General features: G+C 41.5%; 1 protein-coding gene across 3 annotated transcripts in view; it reads right to left on the minus strand.

Annotated features, from left to right (window-relative positions):
* mrtfbb (myocardin related transcription factor Bb) overlaps positions 1-25418 on the minus strand; it is a 48085-nt gene that overhangs the window by 9065 nt on the left and 13602 nt on the right. Inside the window, exons 2-7 of one of the 3 annotated variants that reach the window (XM_085783802.1) lie at positions 12046-12179; positions 8247-8623; positions 4796-4861; positions 1030-1085; positions 856-931; positions 462-623 (exon numbers count right to left, since the gene is read on the minus strand). In XM_085783802.1, coding sequence (XP_085639928.1) covers positions 462-623; positions 856-931; positions 1030-1085; positions 4796-4861; positions 8247-8331 — 445 coding nt within the window. In that variant the 5' untranslated portion in view covers positions 8332-8623; positions 12046-12179. Of the gene's footprint in view, positions 1-461; positions 624-855; positions 932-1029; positions 1086-4795; positions 4862-8231; positions 10103-12045; positions 12180-25418 lie in introns of those variants that run through there. The other 2 variants (XM_085783799.1, XM_085783800.1) reach the window with 2 other exon arrangements.

A 25418-nucleotide genomic window follows, 5' to 3' on the forward strand; every position in this document is an offset into this window, starting at 1 on the left:
ATACAGAATGACACAGGTAGCTGACAAATATGGACTCATTCTGATAAAATGTGAAAAGGAAAAGGCTGAAATGTGGATGTCATTGTTCATATTATTATTCAGAGTGAAGACCAACATCTCAGTAGCCAGATACTGGCAGATAAGTTGCTCATTATTGAGTAACAATATGAAATTCCCAGACAATTGTCATGGGACAGGTTTTGTTTGTGTTTGTTTTAGGTTCTTTTTTTAGACAAAGAGGGTTTCTTTACCTTGTTGACTAGTTTCGGCGTTAGTCTTCCACCTTCTTCACGCCGAAACTAGTCAACAAGGTAAAGAAACCTTAGGTAAAGAACCTAAAACCAAGTATTCAGCCGACATAATGAACTTCCACAGCATACAGGTTATTATCGCTGGCTAAAAATGTCCCTGGCTCTGGTTTAACTGTCTCGGGGTGTCACTAGACTAGTGTGAGTCTGTACCATCATCGTCTTCCTCCCCAGCTGACTCCACAGGCAGGATGTTCTTCACCACCAGCTCCATGGGTCCGGGCCGCTGGGCGATCTTCTCGTTGAGATCGTCGGCCAGTCTGGCCCGCTTCAGCTTCATCTGTGTGGCCTGCAGGGAGGGCTCGGCCTGCGTCTCTGATAAAATAAACACACACACGCACACACACAGAGGATGATGGGTGTTCTGATCTGGTCAGCATCAGTCAGCCTCTTTAGCTGCCGCGTCAGGGTGACTCAGAGCGGCTTTAGTCGGAACTGACTGAGACTTTTATCTGGTTATAACTTTGTAAAACAAAACAGGCAGATGAATAAGCACCTTATTCATCTCCCTTATCACAACCCTAATAACCACTAAGAGGATGATCACCTTGCAGGATGTGCATACGGACCAGCTCTGATCGCTCAGGCCTTCTGCAGAGTTTGTGCTTTAAGAAGTTCCCAGTCTGTTAAAAAAAAGAAAAAGGGGGTGTTTTTTTAATGAGGACATAATTTAGATTCATTAGAGGATCTGAAGTGTTGCTGATATTACATGTCGTCTTACCTTGGCTCTCTCCAGGCTGCGAATCTGCTCATGAAAGGCAGCCGGCGTTTTCAGAGCTGTGAGGAGGCGAATAAGCAACATCTGTAACTTTTCTTGCTCACTATATTCACACATTACACACACACACAAGAGCTCTTTTCCATTTCAAAAAATAAACTCCTTCTGATTTAGATGTTTTCTCCTTCTTTCTGTTTTGAAAGATCATTTTTTACTTTGTCTGTTTCTGCCGTTAGGACCAAACCACCTGTAAGTTATTAACTGAATGAATGCACTTAATCATGACGTGATTTTTAAATTATGGACATCGAGCAGCAAATGGACCTAACACACGTTCTAATAACAAATACACAAGATGGTTTTTACTTCTTTGCAACACAGATTCATACAGAAATCTATACGATCACTTTATTATAGAATTTCATGTTACATATTTGAGATCATACAGTACCATCAAGAACAGGGAAATTGTGAAGAAAGTTTATTTCTTTAATTGACTTTCTTATCTAATTTATAGCCTCACATACACACACTCATATAGTTAGACAGCAGCTCAATGTTTAACTTCTATTATGACAGATAATGTCCAGACGGCCCCTTTCCTATCTTCAGTAAACATGACAACCAAGGTCTTATAGATAAAGATGAAGGAAGAGGCAACAACTCAGAGAGGATCGTTCAGGTCCAGATAGCTACACTTAAACTTGATACTGCGATAGTGAAGAACAAGGCATTACTGTACAGTATGTGAATTATGTTGTCTCACATGTAGATGAAGACTACAGTGGTGTACCAGTCTAAAATGGTGGAGAGATGTGTGTGCTGCAACTATCTGGAGGAGTTGGTGTGGCACTAGCTACTCTGATTCACTTCCTGAAATTGCACTGCTCATCATTTTCTCCTTGGCACGTCAGGCTTTCAATAAATACTTGGGCTGGAGACATCTGACATCTCCTGCTGAACATCTGAAATCTCCTGGTGAGCTCACGAGAATTTCCACGATACTCAGCTGTGTTTTTTTCCCCCAATAAACTGACGACCCCTTTACTTCTCAAAGTGGTCAAATTAGAGGCCTCGTCTGATGTGAAGAACTGGATGCTGAACTTTCAGATAAAACTGGGATGGTGAGCACACGGAGAAACCAGTTTGAGTTACTCCCTGTGATTCATCAAGCTTTGATCAGATTGAAGATGTAAACTTGTCTTTTCGTAGCTAATGCTCACAGATGCTGAGACCCTTACAGTAACTCATGACTGGGCTTTTCTAACGTTTTTTTTTAAGGCCTGATATTCGCCAAGTCTGAAATTCTTCAAATGGTTCAAAATGCTGCAGCTGGACTTTTAACTAAATCCAGAAAATCTGACCAAATTACACCAATTTCAGCTTTCTTTCTCACATTACCCTTGTCCGACCAGACTTTGACTATTTTTCTACTGAACAACCTCCCGGCCGAAGGTCAAGTGAATCAAACACACAAAACTCATATTTTACTTTCAGTTAGTGGCTGACTGCTCCCACTGGTCAGTCAGTCTGAAACCATTACAACCAGCGTGTGCAGCGTACAGGCCAAGTTGTTCTGCCAGTGTACTGTAAACTTTCTGATAACCACCGTTTCTCTCGAACCGTCTGTTTGTTTATTCTGTCGAGCACGTGAGCGTCCAGACTGCCTCCCTGCTTCTCTCTCTCTATCCTTTTTTATGCTTCTCAAGCTTCTCTGTGCAGGACCAGCTGCCATCCTGGGACCCCCTCTCCCTCTTCCGGCTGTCGGTGCCTCATTACAGATGTTTTAGATCAAGATCTTCGTCTTCTAGCCTGGTCTGCCCTTGTGTGTTTGTGTGGTATGTCCTCCCTCCTCTAGGTCCTCATGTGGCTGTTTGTGACACGGGGAAGTTCATTAAACTTCATGATCTTGTCATTCTGATAATATATGTACTGTAAAATATACCGTGATTTTTCTTTTTCTAGGTCTAAGAATTGGTAACACTTTATAATAAGTACATGCTATTAAGCATTAAGCATTAATAAATACTCAATTCTTCATTTATAACACATGAATACTCATTAGTATGTAGTTTATAAATACAGTTAGTGCTTGATGATGAGTAAAACATTTTTAACTGTGTTTATAAACTACATACTAATGAGTATTCATGTATTATAAATGATGAATTCAGTATTTATTAATGCTTAACTAATGCTTAAGAGTGTGTACTTATTATAAAGTGTTACCGATTCTTAGACCTAGAAAAATAAAAATCACAGTATATTTTATAATACATAAAACATATACGTACATATACATATATGATCAGGATGACAAGATCATGAAGTTTGATGAACTTCCACGTGTCACAAACGGCTACATGAGATAAACACAGTTAGAAATGTTTTACTCATCATTGATAAGCACTAACTGTTTTTATAAACTACATACTAATGAGTATTCATGCTTTATTAATGAAGAATTCAGCATTTATTAATGCTTAACTAATGCTTAATAATGTGTACTTATTATAAAGTGTTACCGAAGAATCAAGTTTGAGGCAAATGCATCATTTTGTGATTTTCGGACTATGCACAGAAAAAGCTGGACCTTCCTTGTCACTTTCCACAATAACCCAGCAGCATCGGTGAAATCCAGTCTTTCTATCGTTATTTTCATGTGTTTTGTCTTTGTTCTGCATGAGTGTGACATTAATAATAAACAGAAGCTCATGGGAGTCCAACAGGAAGTGTCAGCTTTACTGATTCAAGCGGAGAGGAGATTGTTCCACGCAGAGAGTAACTCTTTGATCTCTTGGAATAAACCCGATGCTGCTTCAGGCGAGGTCTGGCTCACTGACGAGTCACCTCTGCTATGATGAGCACTGTTTGCTTTAAAGACACTCAGGCCGGAGGGGGTGCGGGTGGACTCTGAGGAGTGTGTCAGAGGAGCAAAGCAAAACATTCCTGCTCGTCACCCAAATCTCAGCGCATACCTACCATAAGACTATAAGTGTGGGAGTAGCTAGAGCGCTTTAGTGGAGAATAGGAGGATTGTGCAGCAAGCCACGCCTGACCAGGCCACAGAGGGGGTGAGTGACCTCCACTGGAGGCTCAGTCGTTGACTCATGAGGCTGCGTGGAGCCAGAGAGGAGCTGGAAACCTGACGGCAGGAGACTCCTCGAGGGAGAACGGGGACACAGAGGAGGCGCTGTGTCGCTTTCTCTCTCCTTCCCGGCTATCAGCGTGATTCTGTCACCGATTCAGCTCGTCTTTTATTAGTTGTTCTCTCAGACACAATGCTCGAGGGGGGGCCCCCCGAGTCTGCTCCACTTGTGTCACATCAAAGGATGAATGTGTGTTAAAGCAGGAGCCAGTCCTCTCCTCTGTGCCGCTCGGTGGCCTATCTGTGTTAAATCTTTGAGTCATTCTCGCCGCTGTGACTGTGTTTACATGAGGAAGTGATGCACTTATTAGTGCGAGGAGAATAAACTTCACAGTTTATAGAATAAAATTTATGTGCAGATTATTTGCCATTTACAACACTCAATAAAACAACACTTCTCCAGTGAGGTAGTTTAACGTGTAATTAAGTGTATTTTATTTTAGTGAGCAACACAGAATTGACAGAATTGGCCTTCGGGCTGAAGACAGTTGTGAGAAATCAAGGCACACTGGTCTATTTTTGTGGCTTTCTTAATTTCCATACAGTAGCTGGCAGTCCATTAACCTCATTATTTCAGACTGGAGGTAACAGTTTCTGCTAATGTGCGATGCGAGTACTCACGTGGCATGATGCCTTGCTCCACAAGCTGCTCCCGAGTTCTCCTCTGCTGCAGACAGAGCTGGAGGACTGTGAGAGAGCAGAGACACGGGTCAGAGGTCAACTTTTACCATTCGGTGCCAACTCGGCTGCGTCAACCGACAACCATCCCTGGGCTTTAAACCCCTGAAACCTGCCAGACTTCAAATAAAACACAAAGTACTTATTATTTCTCAATCAATACGCTCCCCCGAAGGCCTGACAGTAAAGCCTGTTCACCACCACAGACATCCTATTCACTTCCTGCATGGTTTTAACTGGGGCTGTTAAAAGCACCGCACATTTGACAACACTTTGGACTCGAATGCGACTGGCCCAGAGCCTTCCCAGCTACGGTCAATATCACCATGTGGGATGCAAATTGCATTTAGGAATCAAACGGCGACGCAACGGCAGCGCAGAATACAGTAGAGGCAGATAAAAGAGGGATTAATGTCAGAGCTGTAGTCACGATAAGCAGCAAAAAACTGGACACGGTCATGACGCCACAAAGAGCCGAGCTGGTTTTCAGAGTGTAATCTTTCAGTGGAACATCAAAGACGTGACTATCTCCCAGCCAGAAACTGTTGAGTCTTGAGCGTACGAGGCCCCACGTTGCTGCTTTCCCATCAAGTATAAACTGTAGTAAGACCCCATGTTTAAACATTTAAAAACAAGGGAGCGTGGACATGTTATTTCAGTATAATAACACAGATTCATGCAGAAAGAAAAAAGAGAAAAAAAAACTGTTTGAAGACAAAGGTGACGGGTGATGGTGACGAATGAGAGCGGTGGGTGTGAGCTACATGAGGCTCTTATCGTCACCACTGTAGTGAAGTGAGGCCGGGCTTAGCTAGAACGACTCAGTGGCTCGAGGGGGGAATCAGCTACTCCCACCAATCCACACACACGCACACACACACACGCACACACACACACACACACACACACACACACACACCAGACCTGCTCAACTCTCCTGGGAAAGGCGCTGCGTCTGAACAGGCCTCTCTGACTCACTCTAGCAAAAATAAACTGGGCAGCTGTGAGAACAAGGCCTGGGAACCATGAAATTTTGGGGGTAGTTAAGGGGGTGGGATCACTCCAGTTGTACTGTATGCGGAGCCGAGGAGAGGAGAGGAGACGCTCACGGGGGCTTCTACTGGCGGGCAAAGGGAACACAGAGCGACAAGAGCTGAGGCAAAAGGGGGTGGGGGGGTGGGAGGCCGAGTCCATTCTCACAGCAGAGCCATCAACTCAACTGCGGGGCAGAGAACACAGTGTGCCTGCCCCGCCTGCTGTGTTTCCTATTACAAACCCAAGCCAGAGGGGGGGTTATGGTCAGCATGAGACAGATCATACCAGGAGATTTTTTTTTATTTATTTATTTATTTTAAAATTGCCATTGGTTTTTGTTTCAATATTTATATCCACTGTGACTTGGAGAGAATGCCACAAGCAAGAACATTTATGATTTTATATTACGACATATCAATAACACCAAAAGCTGCCTTCCAGCGCCACGAGAGGGGGGGGGATACAGAGTTTAATTTGAGCATGGGTATAATATGGGGGTACACCTCATGCCCGGGGTCCTCCGCTCCACTCTATCTGTTATGTTGCGTTCAACGTGTGAACCCTGGCTAACCTCTGTGTGATGCAAACCGGCTCTGCTCTCCTGCTCACCAGCAGAGCGTAAACAGAGGTTGTGGAGGAACGGAGAGAGGGAGAGAAAGAGAAGACTCTGCTGAAATCCTTCTCTACTGATGTAATCTCTAATCTCAGACCCGCGTTGTTCTCAGCAAATCATCCCTGGAGGTCTCACATCAGACCTTTTCTATTTTATTTTATTTGCCCTTTTCTTTTTTTTCTTTTTTGGAGAAACAGTACAAATACAAGATACTGTTTGGGGTGGCTACAGATAGTCCCTCGCCAGACAAAGCTGAATTTAGTTTAGAAACAGACTGACACTGGGTGATGTTGACTTTGCTGTTATAAATACCAGAAGACTTTAAACAAAATCCAATTTTAGCAAAGATTTGTGGATCTATAACCAGAGGCAGACTAAACCACACAGATTACACTGCTTTATCAAAAGTGTCCTGCGCTGCTTTCAAGTCTACCTGAATTTAACGTCCTTGGCAGACTTTGTGACCCAGTGATATTATCATTCAAAGCCTCTATAAACATATCAGTTAATAGGAGCTGTAGTTTGTTATGAGTGTGTCATTGTAGACTACAATGTTACTCCTTATATCCTATAATTCAAAGTGCAGGACATTTAGGAGTAAGGTTTACACACTATACATGGTTGTTACATAACTACTTATGCTAGATTTTAACCCTTTCTGGCAAACTGGAAATGAAAATGAACTTATTATATCATATTATCAATGGAAAACACTCATATCAGTCTGATGTTACACTTAATAGTATTATTTGGTTATTCTGGTAACAGAACTTTAAAATGTCATAAATGCAAATCCTGCATGAGGCCCACATGTAACGGAAAGTTACATTTTTGTTTCTTCTTGGTATGTACTGTATGTTACGTATATTTCCAGTGTTACACACTTTTTGAGCACTGTTATGCATTATTCTTACAATAGAAAATAAAACACGTTGTACATTATAACTTATGTAGGATGCACATGTACTGTATGTAAACATTGCCCCTTACATAGGTTGTCACTTTGAGTGGCTTTCATTAAATGTGTTGTCACAACAACTTTACAACTATACTCTATTAGAGAAGTTAAATAGCAGTGACATTTGTTTTTAATCACCAAAAGACGGTTATGTTTTGTTTTATTAAAGGGAATAAAAAACCTGTCTACATTACTCATGGCCTGGTCTAATCAAAGGAATTTGCAGCTGATGAATGCACACAAGGAAGATAAGAAATATTCAAATAATGACCGAATCTTGATCGGCAGCACATCTACGTATTGCACTTGATTTGAATGAAGCTCATTGTGTGTACTTACATTACAGCGGTGAATTCATGCTTAAATTGTGTGACAGAAAACCATAACAATGTTTCAGCAGAGTGCCAGCATAAACACAGGCAGTATAAACCCATCTACTTTCTCCTACGTCTCTCTCTCTCACACACACACAAACACACACACACTCGTGCCTTTTCAGAACTAAGTTTAAATTGTTAGCGATTAGAAATCAATAGTCTCTCTCCTGCAAGAAATGATGCTTGGCATGAGTCACTGTGATGAGCTTCACTGTTGCCCTGTCATTTCCTGTTAGGACTGCTGCATCCACGTCACTACAACCCCCTTTTGCCCCTGCAGCAGCCAGCATCAGAAAAAAAACTCCAAAAAACAGAGTGAAGTTAAAGCTGATGTTCAAACCAAACAATGAAATGAAATGCATGCGGATTAGATGAGAAAAGGAAAGCAAAAAGCACCTGATTTGAATTTACCCCTGCAGATGGAAGGGGTCTCCACATCAAGGCAGGCCATGGAGGACAGTGGTGGTTTGCTTGGCGGCCAGGTCTGGAGTCCCATGGAGTGATGAGGGCCAGTGGAGAACGGAGAGGGAGTCGGGGGAGAGAAAAGACCCAGCGCTGAGCGAACGACAGCTGGCTCTCAGAGCTGCTCGCGGTCCCTCCTCTCTGGCTCTTTGCTGGCCTCAGCGGAGAAAGTGTGTGTGTGTGTGTGTGTGTCTGTGTGTGTGTTTGAGTGTGTGTAAGTGTGTGTGAGCGCTCAGTCAACGTCAGGAGGAGGGAACACAGCGCTGCTCATGTTAACCCTCGCTGGGTCACTTTGTTCTTCTGCTCACAGAGGATTCATCATCACTCTGCAACACAAAACTTTTGATTACCTTGTTATTATTTCATAACCATCAATAAGTCTCGGTTTGGAAATCCACTCAGCGGGGGACCACATCATTTACTGGTAACCAATACACAGTCAATAAAAACAAGCTGTTGGGGATTTTGTGTGGATTTTTTTTCCCCCCTCTATAAATTTTAGTAACACTAAATAACAATGACAGGAACAAACACACTGGCTCCTCAAGGACGTGGAAGCTTATCTCTTAACATTTTTTAATGATTAGTTGTGAATTGGCTTTAATTTCTGAAGTCGCTGTTATTTTCCATTACAACACCACTGATTTATAGCAGCCGACAACACTTTCAACAGCTGTTGTGTTAAATCCAAGAAATTCAAACGTGTAGCCTATGTCACTGTTTACTTTAAATAATATGATGATCAAACATTAAAGTCAAAGAGTGAACAAAGAAGAGCTACGACGCAGTGGCTCATCCAACAAAAACTTGTGGCTTTTACAGTGGTGGTTAGATGCCATTCATGACTACAAATGCTCCAACAGGAAACGAGATAAAAAGGAATTACACTAATTGTGGTGGTGGTGAGTTCCGTGTGTCCCAGTGGATCCAGGAAGGCTGGTTATAAAATACATCAACGCTAAAAAGCGGGCGGCGTTTCCCGCAAAAGGATCTGATGTCAAGGTGACGCTGCAGAGAGACACACGGGATGCGCCTGGTGTTCGTTCCTGTGATGTGCCTGAGCGGGACAGTGCATGCTGGGAAGGCCGGGACCGCTGTGCTCCGGATTAATAATTTTCACTTGCGGGATCAAAAAAGTATGCGTGTCAAACAGCATGGGGACAAGGGGGGGAGACATGGAGCTGATAAAGTAAATGGGACTAGTACAGTCAGACGCAATGTGTTATGACAGCTCACCGCTGAGATTGAATAATGGTGAACAACAAGGCCATAAAAAACATGGGGGAGTTAGTCGGAGCAGTAGGAATGTGGAAAAACATCTCTCGGCATGTCACACTGTCAGTAAATACACTGGATTCCTCCGAGTTAATATTTCAGAAGTGCATTAGCCGCATAAACATAACAACAGTTTTTTATAAATGCCTCGTACACCTGGTTTATCCCATAAACAGAGGAACTCTCCGCCATCAAAGTCTGCCGTGGTAGTTCGGATCAGTTCAAGATGTTTCCCATTCACATTCACATAGAATATATAAATCCATTTATATTCAAATCACCTCTCTCATTTATGATCTAGTTTAGCACAGCGACTGTTTCATTGCACCAGCAGTTATTAATAGTCATTTTAGCTCGGCCACGTGCGCTACATTATTACATCCACCTGCTTCCCACTGGACATTTGTTTTCACTGTCTTATGAATTTATAATTGCTCATTTAGAAAGTCAGAGTGGAAACACATGTGTTTGCAGCTGCAGTCACGAAGCTGCCTTTTATCATGACACAGGTTTGTATTAATAAGACATAATTTGGTAACCTTATACAGAAATAAAATATAAATTGTTATATCAAGAGTGATGTTGTCATACATTTATTAATAATATATTGATATATTACTATCAATATATTGCATATGTTAACTTGTATCTTCAGTAAACTTTGTGTATGTACACATATCAAATATGTTGCAACTGTACTATATACATATATATTTTATTTATACGTAAAAAAGAAATCAACATGCTATCTGTGTCTTTCCTCTTCATTTTCCTTATTCATTTCAAACTTGTCAATCTTCTGAGAAAGTGTCTCAGAATTTGGATCCTACTGGTTATAACATCAACTTATACTGACAGTCTGATATATACAACATATTATTTAATATGTGTCTATAATAAACATATAAGGCTAGAAATATATGTCAGTATTTGAATATGTATGAATAGTATTTGAATTTCTAATAGGTTTTATATATAATCGTTACCTATTTCTATTCTATTGTATAGATTAGACAGAGAAAGACAGACAGAGATTTAAACATGAAGTCACGTGGACCAGCGGGTGACTCATTCAGTGTCATCATGGTATTAAGTCATGGAGCTCCTTCCTGCCTCTTATGTCTTTTGTATCGCTGCTAAAATCACATATCGACTATAATAACATCCAGCGGTTGGTCTGATTTACTTAGCAACAGTGTGAACCACACTGCTGAGACCCCCCCCCCCCTCCAATCTCTCTTCTCAGGCGATCTTGGTTGTTTACTCCACACCACCAGAGTTTGATATTACTGTAGGCCTTTGGTTTGGTTTGTTTTTTTCCTGTCATAAAACAACCTACACACAACACGCAACACATTCACAGCAGCCTAAACACAGAGATAAACAGACCCAAACACATGAGGTGTGAAAGCAGCCTATAAAAAACAGTTTAAAGCTTTCTGTTGATGCTGACATACTAGAGTGTTTAGTGTTCATGCATATAGGTTTTAGTGCCTATACAATACTTCTAATAGAAAACAACAGAGGGAGAAACACACCTGTATGTAACAGGGACATTGGGCTGAATGACCACATTGTCTCTTACTAATAATCGTCAGTTACAATTGAGCTTGTGAGAGTGGAAAAGGAGCGAGGCCGCAGCGTAAGCTTTCACTTGTGTTTTATCACCACTGAGGGACAGAGAAGTTGCCACAATAACTCACTACAGAAATAAACTCCGCAGCTAATTTTTCCTTCTGGAAAACGTGTTAATCATGCTCATTTGGCTTCACCCACAGGCTACGGCTACAATGGCTAAGCAAAGACAAGAACAATGCTTCATAGTTAATGTCATCATTTAAAATAAATCATGACACTATACTTCGTTTGCCCATTCCAACAGTGATCCTCTTACATACAAGATTTGTTATTTATTGTCATTACTGTACGCAAGCATAAAAAACTACGGTGTAAATCCTCACTTTCTGAAAAATAACAAAACTAGACTAAAACGTGCAGTACACTGGGAGCATGAGTGTATGTGTGGTTTACATAAAACGAGTGTTTAATTTGGCACCAGTGTGTATAAATGATACAGGGATTTTTACATCTTTAAATGCCCAACTCATATTATCATTAATTAATAAGAAAACAATTATACCACATTATCAAAAGCAGTGCTCAGTTGGAACCAAGATACAGTACCAGGTTTGTTCTGCCTAAATGGCAAAATACATTTCTAATAAATATTTTTAACATTTAATTACTGGCAAAACATTTTGGTGACGCAAAATAACATTGCTGTAAATACAAAAGAAACGTGTTTTCCCAAGGAAACGCTTTGATTTCACTAACTAAGCTGTGATTATGTGTTGGCTTCAAGATGCATGTCTGATTTAATTCCTAACTTCACTCCACAAACAAATCATTGAAGAGAGTTTGTTTTCCCATAGAGCCCCTTGCTCTTAAATGGTCAACATAAAGTAAGCCTCACCAAACTCTTGTGTTTTGGTCACTCATTCTGCCGCTGGTGTCGCTGGGCTTGGAGACATTCCTTGTGGATGTGCAGGAGGAGTAAGGAGGAGGAGGACCCTCTTAAACACCAAGGGAACACGACTCCTGATCAGCCTGGAGGACAGAATCAGTGTTCACTTACAGTGTAATATATAGTGATCAAAAAGCATTTCTTTCTGTACACACAGAGACCTACAGGCTTATTACTCGTAAATGTTGCCAAGAAATGTGTTTAAATCTTTGTTAACGCGCACACACACACAGTGGCGCCGCCAGGATTCAATTTCAATGTACGCACAGAAACGGCAAATAGGCTGCAACAATTTTTTTTTCGGGGGGGGGGGGGGGGGGGGGGGGGGGGGCGGCTCGCTGTGCCCATCATGCCACGTAGCAATGGGACTTGTCATAATATACTGCACAACTGAAAATATTGTTGCGACCCCGCAGTAATGTTGTTGTGATGTTTAAGTTGTGTGATTCCTGACTGACTGTGAATGTGTACGGGCAGGTAGGGTATGGTTGGATGAGAAGCTGAGGGGCCGGGGTGAGTGTGAGGAAGACAAATGTGTGTAGGTGAGTGAGGAGGAGCAGAGGAAAAAGTGAGAGAGCTGTCAGATAAGTTTGTGTTATGTTGTTGTAGTTACGTCGGGTCGGACGCTACAATATCAATAACAACATGTGCTTAACATAGACGTCGGACGCGAAATAGCCGCGGAGCGGAGCCAGTTTCCTTTCGGTGCCGTTAACCGACTGTGCCAGATGCGCCAGAGCGCGCACCTCTGTGCCAGGCTCGCGCTCTGCAGCGGTTTGTGTTGATTCATCTTAACATAGCGCGTGAGAGATTAACACACACAGGCTACACACATACGGGTTACACATACCCACAGACACACAGCTGATGGGCCGAGGCTCCCCCAGTGGGGGCTCAACCTGGAATCGGCACTTATGAGTCCATAATCGCGGTGCAGACGAGTGAGTTTGGAGCTAGAGAGGAGAGACCTTCATTATCGCTGCTCTGCTGCGTGTTTGTGATCGTGGGTTTGGATCTCTCTTTTTTTTTTTTAAATGCCTGGAAAAGGCATTTCTATACTGGACCGGGCGTAATCATCACATAGCGGTAGTGTAATAGGCGCCAGAAATCAAAAAGAGACAGATGACATGATGTAAACGACAATCACTGGCTTTTACGTTAGGCTTCCACTGATTGGTTTAACAATCAATGAACTCAGCACGTTTAGCCTGTTACAAACAACAAGCGTCTTTATCACACCCGCTCAAAATAAACAAAATTGCTTCTTTTTTTTTCCACCTATGAAAAAAATTGTACGCACAGTGCGTACAGGATTCCGGCTGGCGGCGCCACTGCACACACACACACACACACACACGATCATCATTAATCCACCTGACAGGTGTTGCATATGTAATTGAGGGTCTGGGTGCACTCACTCAACTATAAAGGACGTGCAAACCCAATTGCCAAGAGGTCAATGACCGCTTGGCAATTGTGTTTGCATCGTCGCCCGCCGTGACCCGGATGCCCTGGGTGGAGTGAGTTCAGCGGGGGTGAGTGTAACGGAGGGTCAGGTCAGGTTTGCATGTCCTTTTGCATGTGGCTGGATGACACAGTCAGGTTTGCACGCCCTTTTTTATGGGTGAGTGAGTGCACCCGGACCCTCTGTTACACTCACCCCCGCTGAACTCACTCCACCCAGGGCATCCAGGTCACGGCACCACTGTAGCCGATGTTATCTGGCTACTCTGTGTTGTGTTTCGGTGCGGATTGCCCCAGGTGGGGTTCGAAACCATGGTCGCGACTCGCGACGATGCAAACCGTTGTGCCAAGAGGTCAATGACCGCTTAGCAGTCAGGTTTGCACCTCCTTTTTTATGGGTGAGTGAGTGCACCTGGACCCTCCGTTACACATATCAATGTGCTGATTGCACAGCATGATTTTTGCACAGGTGACGTGTGTCTTGGATCTTTTCACAGGTTATCGACCAAAATGTGCAGTTTTATCACACAACACAAAGACACAGATGTTGCATGTTTCCAGATAGACATGTGAAATGAAACGGTCATCTCACAACCATAAAGTTGCTTTTGAGGATGTAGCAGTAAATGGTGGGAGTAGGTAGGTATAAGGCAGGCAACAAACACTGGTGCATTTTTGTTATTGACAGCAGTTTGAAAGATACTCTGATGAGACTCATGTTGGAGCATGATGCACGGCCCCGTGTTGCAAGGATCTGCATCACTGAAAAGGATTGTGTCAGCACTTCACAGGTCACAGTCGACAACCTGATCAACACTCTGCAAAGTGTCGCCCTGCAAATCTGTAGCCTGAATTATGTAGAGTTTTTTTTTTTTCAAAATAAAACTGCAGATTTTTAAAGTGGCCTTTTATTATGACACATCTGTGCAGTAATCAGGCTGTGCAATCAGCACCTTGATATGCAACACCTGTCAGGTGGATGGATGATGGTGCCAGAGGAGAAATGCTGATCAAAACAGATTTAAACACATTTGTGAGAGAACTAAGCCTTTGTGTGTGTTATCTATGTAATCTATTCTATTCAACTTGTGAAAAATGGGAGCAAAAACAAAAGTGTTGCTTTTTTATCTTTGGTCTATTGTTGTACGTATGTTTATATGTCAGGCAGTAAATCGGTAATGACCCATGAATATGAGCCAACTGTATGAAAAAATTGTTGTGTTATCTGCTGCATGACATTGTTTGGACAAGCCTGTTGTGTGTGAAACACATGGGTGTAGTGACAGTGGGATGAGCAGCTTCTGTGACTCAGAAACCCCACATGAATAAGCATGAGCTGCAGATTCCCAAGGTCGGCCTCATCTCTAATATTGTGTAACCGTTTCTGCACTGAGGAGCGGGCTGAGTCACGTAACACAGATCAGAAACGATAAGAAGTTAAAAGCAGATAAAAAAAAACCCACCTACAAAGTCTGTTAGTGATTATTAGATTGTGAAGCAGAATACATAATCAGCCATTAAGAATTAAAAAGAAATAAAATGCTACGCTGCTGTCCAGGGTAATGTTGTTGGCAGTGAAGAGCAATTTACAACATGAGCCTTGAATCTCAGCCAGGAATGATGCCAGCAGCTTTCAATGTGCTTTTCATGTTGAATTCATAAATACATCTCACCCTCAGTGATTCTTCATTTATACCAATGATGTCAGTTATGGTGCATTACATCCAGGCGGTTACACTGACAGAATAATGATAAGGGTTTTAGGCCCCATAGATTTCACTGAAGACATGTTGAAGCTTAACTGCAGCTCTTTTATTTATTGTTCCACATCATTATGTGACTGAGACCACACCATGTCCTTTTAGACTGCTGGAGTAATCACCTTAGATCAACGCTTCATATCTAAAAAGTTGAAGCCCCTAGATGCTTTTAGAGCTTACAACGTTCACTCATTCCTGCGAGATGAGAAGATGATTTCTTGTGAATTTGCTTGATTTGGCCTCCACATGATTTTTTACCAAATATGTTCTTAAAAGTCAGAGTACTTGCTGGTCTTCTCTGATCATCCATGGATCAGGGGTTCTGAGTTATTGCCATCTGGTCTTTGCTTCAGGGCGTCAGCTGGACAAATGAACCGGAGCATCTTTTTGTTTCTGAAGTCTGTTGAACTGTTGTTGAGTTGCATGTGGAGTTAAACTATCAAAGTACCAGTTAGAGGGTTCTTTTTCATTAGCAATTAGTCTGCTGATTATCTCTTTGGGCTATTTTATTTTCAGGTTTATATAATTACATACAAACATAACATAACACAACACAACAGATGGCATAAAAGATGAAGCCATATCCTAACAGAAAAAAAACAATAACCAATAATCTCTTTGATTAACGGATGAAAAGCCAATCACAACCTCCGAGACCCAAGAGTGAAATACTCAGTTCTCTTATTTACTCTTATCAAATACCCAAAGATATTCAGTTTATTGCATTTTTACTTGCTAATGGACGGAAATCAATTAATGCCATTGATCTATTTGATTAATTAATAGCTTTATGTCTACTGGCTGGGGGTCTCTTGATGGCTAAAGCCAATGGCTTGTGTTAGTTGTATTGTTTTGCTGTTGCAGCTCAAAGCAGCTGGATGTACAATCCTACAATCATCCGGTTTTTCCCCCAGTCAGCAAACAAATAATATGATGTGTATGCCAGGTTTAAGTGCTATGATGTCTCCCTGACCCTCCACTTTGCATTGATAATGACAATACAGCAACCCCCTCCTCACATCCTGTGTTTATCGTCCATCTATATTTGCTACTCATGTCATGATGGTCCGGTGGAACAGAAGTGATTCTTGCAGGACATTTCCTTTGTGCAGTTTCCTTTGTGCACGCCACAAACAAAAGCCTGTTAATGAATATCAGTTCACGATGTTTCCTGCCGTTATTTCTCACTAGTGATGTCAGAGATTGTTGGTCTGTGGTGAGAAATGTGCACAGCAGCGCCATCACTGAGATCCTGAAAATCTCATTAGACTCTTGCCAAAATCCACACTTCTTTTTTCCCCAGATAAAGTTTCTTTGAACATCAAAGCGCTCATTAACAACGAGTCCCATGTGGGGGTTTCAACTTAACACACATAACTTAGATTTATGAAATCATGCTCGGCTTGTTTTTGTACAGCAAAGTGTCAGGGTCAAGCTGAATTCTGCGACACACGCGTTTGAGTTTCAATCTCCATCACAGAAGAAGAACAACACTCAAGGCCAAGAGCGCTCTGGAGAGACCGTAAGCCGACTTCAAGCCGCCACTTAAAGGCTTTGGGAGTGACTTTGTCCTGTTCTGATGGGCACGCAGTAATCAAGTTCAGGTGCACCGTGATGAGGGAGTCATCTACACAACCCCTCTCAGCCCACATAGGTATTTCCTATGTAAAACCCAGACTGCGTCAAATTCCTTGTGGTTTTTTTTCACTGGGGTGCTTCCAGGAAGAATCCCAGGGAAGGTCTGGATGAGACGCACGTTTAAATTAATCTAGGCGCAGGTATGGGCAGCAGACAGCTCCTTCCATAACACACGGCTCACTCCTGGCTCGCTCTGAGCCCAGACGTCAGGCTGAATAAGATTGATTCGAGTTTCGCCAGCACATTGTTGTGCATGTGCTGCTACGTCGAGGACAGATGTTCACTTTAATCAAACCATGAATCTGTTAATCAAACTATTTCTCAAAGTATCAGGTGTTGGATTGCGGAGGATTGATTGCGGGGCTACGAAGCGCTGACATTTCATAGACTTATTTATCGTGGTAGTGAAAAGCCTGGGTGGCTGCCATGGCATTATCTCCAGTAAAGGATCACCTGGATCAAAGCTGAGTGGAAGACAATACAAAGAGTGTGATTTACTGATGGGATGCAAGTCAAAATGTTATGTACGCCGGCTGGTGCCTGATCAACCTTTAGATGGATAATGATATATAAAGTAGATTATTCAAAATCACAAATACGAGCATGCATCATGGTGTCCAGAGAGAGAGAGAGAGCATGTGCTGAAAGAGGGTGCAGCACAAGTGGATACTCATTTTCACAGGGGAGTCTCCACAACAACCACTACCATCACATCCCATGATGAAGGCCTGTGCAGATGGTGGGAAAGCCAGAGGAAAATCCCTGTAGGCCTGCAGCTTTTTCTTTGAAGCTGTGCTACACGCAGCTGCCACAAGAGGCTAAAAAAGGCTGCAGGCCTGTGGCAGCTACACAACCGCATTAACATCATCGCCCCCCGAAAAACAACTAATTGCACACACTTAGCAGAACGTAAACACACTCGCAGTTGCTCACAGGGAATGAACTACAGTATAATGGCATTCAAGCATGTGTGCATGAACACACAAATAACCACAAATCATTTACACAGTATTTACTCTCTCAGATGAACAACGCCATTAACAAGAGTAATCAAAAGCTCGCATTCTTTCCCACGTTTTATTATTGGTAAATAATGATACTGCCAGACTGACCAAGTGTTTCGTTAAGACTGATAATCAGTCACTATTTAAACATTTAATAAAGAAGCTAAGGTTTGGAAAGTTGTTGTTTTGCCACAACATTGAAACGACTGGACTGATTTAACATGAAAATGACTGAAACACAATGGTCCAGTACAAATGTACAGTAAGTGAGTCACATCACAGCATCAGATGGATGAATGTTTGAACCTTTAATCTTTTTGATTCCCATAGATTTTATCTGCCAACATTTATCCAAAAGTCATAAATCATTAACAAAGCACTTCACTGTAGTTAAGATAATAATTAAATAACCCTATATATATATCCCATTGTTAGTCCAGTACATAGATAGAAGAATCAAACACACTCTCCATCTTCCTGTGAAATTATGAATGTCACCAGCAGGATGAAAAGTGATCAATTCCCTAATGGAAACCAGTAAACAAAGAGGAGACAGATCAGATCAAGGCGATAGGCTGACGCTGCACCGTGCAGTGGAAGCCAGATTGAGCCATCACGAAGGTCAGCTGGTAACCGTGGTTATAAAATGGGCAGATATGGGTCGACCAAATTGAAAGGCGTCATACACACAAGGGCTGAGTGAGTAATGAGTGAGTGAGTGAGTGTGCGGCTGTAAAAGAACGGAACAAAGTCATGTTGAAATAGAGGAGGCCCAAAAATCGTTGTCATGGAAAAACAACTCAGCACTATAAAGCGAGAGCAGGCTATGCTGCTAAAAATAGCTGATCGTATAGACAAAACAAGCAGCTGGGTAAAGTGTGTGTGTGTGTGTGTGTGTGTGTGTCGGGAGGGGAGTCTTTTCCGTTTCTGCGTGCGTCTGGTGTAGGAGGGCATCCCCACAATCTGGACATTGTGAAAGAAAAGAAAATGTTACGACTGCAGCGACGGTCGGTCGACTCATTCACACTTCCCCTCTAACATTCCCTGATTTCAACAAACCATAACTTTCCCATAAGTCTAATTAACCCTCGAGTGACTGTTACACACAAAACACTCCCCCCTCCCTCCTTCCCTTCCTTCTCTGCTCCTGGTTGGACCCTTCCCGCCGTGAGCCTGGCAGGGGGTTGGTGAGGGGTCGACCACAGACAGAAATAACCTCTTGTTTGCTCGCTGGCACGCTGCAACTCGTGGTGTTGTTCTGAGAGCCAGATGAGGCACTTGTGTTTTCGTCTAGTATCTTAGTGAAACATTTTTTACGGCTGCAAACGGCTTAGAATTAGTCATTTCAAACCAACACAGACTTTTGGGGAAAGATCATGTTTTAAAGTGTTTATGCGACGAGAACCGATGGTTAATATTAGTATTAAACTTTCTAATTCTCAAAAGTAAACACTTAAAAACTCTCCGTCTGCATCAGAGCAGTCGGACAGAGGGTGGACTGCTTAGACGAGCTCTCAGCTATGTTATACTTTATGTAATACAATCACAGGCCTGCAGCTCTGCTGACTCAAAGGGAAAAGCTTCTTACTTTGTGTCAGCTATAGTTTTCACATTGCGTTGGATGTATGTGCTTTTAATACAAATGAGATTACCAGAGACCTGGGTTTAGCGTGTGGCACAGTCACAGACTGATGTGCTGATGGCGTCATCCGAAAACTGAAAGTTTTGGAGTGTGTGAAGTGCAAAAAAGTCATTATTCTAAATTACTGTTAATGCAGGAGACTTACACAGAGGCAGCGTGCCAACGTTTGGCACCACCGAACTTTTCCATGCCTGAGTGGAAACTGAAAACTTCTTCCATTATTCAGTTTGGGATATTAGGAGTGGATGTGCAGCTGTAGCACACTGGATAAATCTTAACATGGGAGAATCCAGTGTATAATCTTATCTTTGGACATTTTCTCCCTGAACTTTCTATTAACGCAGCGTAGCGGTACGCATATGATTTTTGTGTCCCCTGAAAAAGATCAGGAATAACATTTGTTTCATTGGAATAACAGGTAGCAATAACAGTGTAACCACGGCCTCGGCCTCAAGAGAGAAGGACATCCAGAGCAGCAGACTGTGAAAATACAGCCCAGACCACAAGGGAAGCATTAACTGCCCTATAAATGCCAGGAATATAAAGTGTGTGGTGTTGTTTTCAAATGGACAATGTATAATAGAGGCTTTTACACTAAAGGTGGGTGCACAGGAGGTAAAACAAAACTGGCTCGCTGGTCTATTATTCAAAACTACATAAAATCTGATGATGCATATTGAAATTGAATATGGAAAAAATAAAACTGAGCTTAAAATCAGAAGTTTACGATCTCCTCCTCTCTGTGTCTGTCAGCTCTGCTCACTCTATTCAACTACTGTCATCTCCCTCTAACTGATTTACTTCCTGACTCAGCTATGGGAAACAGTGAAGTTACCCTGATTACAGACATTTCCTTCCTCCACCATTCACAGCAATGCCTGGAATGGCTGCAGTATTTACTCAGGCCTGAAGTGGTAAACTGCAGATCCCACACCCACATGGCATATGCATCACAGGCTCCAGAGGCCACGGGTTCCTGGGAGAGTAGTTCCTCTTAATCCAGACAGAAAAAAAATAATATTTTGCAAGAGACGCGATGCAAATTAGATAATCTGGTTACGTTGGTGTGTGTTTCTGAAGTTTTCACTATGTCTGAATTATGTCTGCTGAGGGACCGCCGACAAGAGTTAAGGCTGGATTTATTGTACAAATGTATACAGCAGCACTTCGTCTCCCTGATCACTCCCCCTCTCTGTCTTGGGACCACCCTGAAACTTTCCCCCCCAAAGTTTTCTCGGGTCCTAAATAGTTTTCTCATCCACTTCTTCCAGCGTCAAGTTTGAAAAACAAAGTGTTTTTGAAAGTCTCTCGGTGACGACGTGCAGGTCTTAACATTGAACTGCGCCTCATCCTGGATTATCACATCAATGAAACAAGAAAACACTCATAATTTAGGCAGCACTCCACAAGCAAAACAAAAAAAGAGACCCGGTAAATAGAGGGATAATGTTTTTCATGTTAAGCCAATTCAATTGCTGCAGGATATAATTAGATAAAAACACTGTGACCATGAGAGGATCCAGCTCTGCAAACTGTTCCACCTCCTCCTGTCTCACCAGAGGGGGGCACAAGGAGATTGTGTTTCTTTTTGTTTGTGATGTAGTCCAACATTGTCTGGCTTTTGCACATACTGTATAAGATAATGATAATACCTAAAATAATAAGGTGTATTCTCCCCCCAACAAGGCTGATTAGTTCCTATAGACTGGGTTAGATTTAATATAATATGCACCCTCTGTTGACAGCTTTAATATATAAACATATGTCATATAACATTGTCTGGCTTTTACACGTATATATCAGCAGAGGCTAGTTTACTTTATTTAGTTTATAGCAGGACAGCTTGCAGTGACATTAATTATTCAAAGAAATAAAAAGATGGCTGCACCAGATTTAGTGAGAATGCTAATTTCCATCTGTAAAGTAGTCCTTGACATAAAAACAGACATCATAAATAGACTATACGTGCATAATGATAATGAAAATACCTTAAATAATAAGGCATATTGTGATTAGTTCCTGGGTTTAATATCTAGATAATACTATACTATAGTATATACAGTAGACTGAGAGTCAGTGACACATTTACAACTTTTTATTCATCTCTCATTCAAAAGGAATTCTCCACCGTCTGCCTTGACAGAAAAACATCACTTAGATAAGGGCACGTTGATGTTTGATATTATGTTTAACCTTTTCCACCAGGTCAGACCTACTTCACTGACATGTGGTGATGAATCAATGCAGCTAACAGTGAATTAAAGACAGGTGGATCATGCTATGCTACAATAACTCTGAGAAACTAGCTACAGTATATTCTCATTTTGACTCTAAGTGAGGACTCCATAGATAACTGTTGAACTGAATTACGCTGCCCTCTAGTGTAATAGAAGAGCTTCATACATTTTCCAGTCTGGTGTAATTCCAAAGGTATCTATGTAGGACAATGAGGAAATAGACACAATAATTACATGTACAGTTAAAAATGTGACACTTTATGTTTTACAACGGACTCAGACCAACGCTTCAAAACCGTCAGACACTACAACTGCAAAACCAGGACATGGGCCAAAGTTTTATTTAAATGAGCCTGATAAGAAGCCACATAGCATCACCTGCTGTGGTGCAACACATCTGATAAACACTTGACTGTAGCTCATAAGATGGAGGCTTTAATTACCAGCAGTGGTGAATCTGATTGCATGGCATCTTGGCCAAATTTCAACATCGTCAAGTATCATCCAGTGTTGCCAAGATGGACTATACAACACACTTTGCAAACCAAACACATTCACATCAGTGGAGGCAATTATGTGCATCTAGGAGGCTAGTATTTCACAAATAATGAGTTTTCTTTGTGTTCTTTATCCTCAAAGAAGGGAGCCATACACAAAACTTTCTGATTCAAAGAAGATTTCACAAATTCAATCAGCTGGCTAGGGGGACGATTATATACCTGGAGGCTTAATGCCGTGACAATGAAACTATCCGATGCAGAATTATCTTTGAATATAGTCAACTCTGGTTTCTAAGGAGCCAGCCTAAGTAATTATTCACAAAAAGAAAACCTTTTGCTACAAAACCCCCTGAAAGGTGGTTTTCATTAACAAATGAACAAAGATTGAATTCATAGTGAACTTTGATACCTCCTTGCCTTCACAGAGACAAAATAGCCCGGGTGTAATTACAGACACAAGGGGGCAGTGGAGCTATTATGTGCTGCAGCCTGTCATTTGGCTCCTTTGACTCTGGGTGGTTAAAATTATATCTGAAGTGTTGCTTCAGTATCACACAGTGATAATTTTAAAAATCGATTCAGTCCACATGGCCCCCCCTCCCGTTAGCTCTGTCCCAAATATAGCGCTAAGTATGAAACTACAGGAGTGTGATTATATTAGTCAGTGATTCTCTCCCTTGGAGGCGAATCGTCGGGAGTGAATCCATCATGAATCTGCAGTTATCTGTTCTCAAACGTCTAGCTCCACTGAAATAACTGTTACTGAGGTACCAACGATCAGGATAACTTGCTTCAATCAAAGTCCCATTTCAATATATTATCTTCTTAAAGTGTGAAAGGACAGCATTAAAACTTTTATACACGCTTAAGTACATCATGACGTCCATTTGGGGATTTCTTAACCGACGTTGGTTTCTGCTCGTGAATCTGTGCTACACAAACCAGCCGTATCTAGCTAAAGATAATATTTGATTCTACTGTATGCTGTGTGGTCGCTCCAGGCGCCACAACTACCTGGGGACACAACAAAGATGGAAAATTCAAGCAAAGAGTATTTTTCGTTCATGATGAACTGTGCAAATTTTCTGCTGAGGTGTTGCTATCTGAATTAATTATGTTGCTTTGGTGCCACCTGCAGGCAAAATATCATCAAATTTGCAATAATGCTCGGCTTTTATGCAAAAATAACTTTTCAGACTGCTTGAAATATCTTAAACACCAAATCTGGGAAAGACCGATTGGAACTAGTATTATCGCCTCACAGGTGTAAGGTTCAGGAAATACAGTCATAAACTCTCCTATAACAGCCAGAAGTGTTTTTACAGAAGAATGATGTCACAGTGAAGTTGACCTTTGACCTTTTGGATATCAAATGTCATTATTTCCTCATTTCATATATGTATGTGAAATTTTCCACATATTTACTGCATGAATACTGAGTATTGACCATAATCATGTTCTGTGAAGTCACAGTGACCCTTTGACCTTTGATCAGCAAATTCTAATCAGTTCATCCTTGACTGCCAGTGAATGTTTGCACTGAGTGCATTGAAATCCCCGCTGGGTGTTTCTGAGTTGCTGCCATGGCTGTCGCTGGCATAGAGGCATAAAAATCATTTGCAGAGAGCTGAAGATGGGCACGGCTCTTTATAATTGGACCCGTGGTGGAACAATTGGGTCTGGATCAACATAAAAGACTAAAGCGGTCTAAATATACATCTAATTTCAGTGAAATTTGTCACATTGTCTCTGGAAAAAGAGACAAAAACAAAAAGAACTGGAAACATAAAGTAGGGTTATCTGGAGTTGTGAAGAGAAACCCACACTTTACTCAACTGAAGTCATCAGACTACGACACATTTACATTTACATTTCACTAAAATCAACACTGCCAATTTGTTGTATATACTTTTGTACATTACATTTTATTTGCTTTTGCTATTTTATTATGTATAGTTTGTTCTTTATATTCTTATCCTATATGTTGTTATCATCACTGTATGTAATGCTGCACTGTAATTTCCCAGCTTGGGATCAATAAAGTCTATCTATCTATCTATCTATCTATCTATCTATCTATCTATCTATCTATCTATCTATCTATCTATCTATCTATCTATCTATCTATCTATGCAACAAATAATGACTAATTTGTGAAAGAAAGTGTATTTCATTCTAAAGAAAGGCAGATAAACATAGCTGCAGAGGCTCAAAATGATGGCTGAAAATACACAACTGCGATTTTATGAAGAAATCTCTGACTGTGATACTGATTCCTACTGATCACAACCCCAACAAGGATATGAGGTACATTGTGTATTTAGTTTTGTAGTCAAGTGTCTCCCATTGCTCTTGTAGTTTTCTAAAAGCAATCCACACTGAGCTCCTACGTGAAGGAGTAATTTGATTAGAGTCCTTTCGTTGCGTTTTCAAACAGCACGTTGGTCTGCGAGTGAGGCTGCTGGAGCTAAGTCTTCAGTCTGCAACAGTGATTAAAGCCTATGCAAATAAATCAGCCGCGACTTGACTTGCATTCAATGTAAATGTCAGAACAATTTGAGAGGTGGGACACTGTCATTTGGCAAAAACTTCACTGGAGCCACGGAGGTTTCTGAGCGCTATCAACTGGAAAAGCATGACATTTGCTTTAAAAAGATAAGAGTTGAAGGGTTGATATGAAATCCCCTTGGGTGCATTTGCTGAGAAGCTTATTAGTCTTTTTCTTTTTTTCCATCCATGACATTTTCTGGCTGTTCATTACTTTCCCACAATAACTCCACTCTGAAAAAAAATAAATAAAAAAAAACACACAAACAAAAACAAAAGACTAACTGAAGGCAATCAAACATCTATTTGTTCAAGGGTTATTTTGAGGTTTTTCTGTGTCACAAGTAGTTTGTAGTTAATTGAATTCAAATGACTAAGGATCCCTGGGTACAAACATATATTAAGAGCCACACAAATAACTCTAATTGAAAGCGAGGCTGCGACTAACCTTTATTTTATCATTGTTTAATTTGCCAATTATTTTCTTCACTAATCAGCGAATAAACAAAAACATACACACACACACACAC

The sequence above is a fragment of the Trachurus japonicus genome, chromosome 8, assembly GCF_045865225.1.
Source record: "Trachurus japonicus isolate A0001 chromosome 8, Traja_1.0".
Classification (NCBI taxonomy): domain Eukaryota; kingdom Metazoa; phylum Chordata; class Actinopteri; order Carangiformes; family Carangidae; genus Trachurus; species Trachurus japonicus.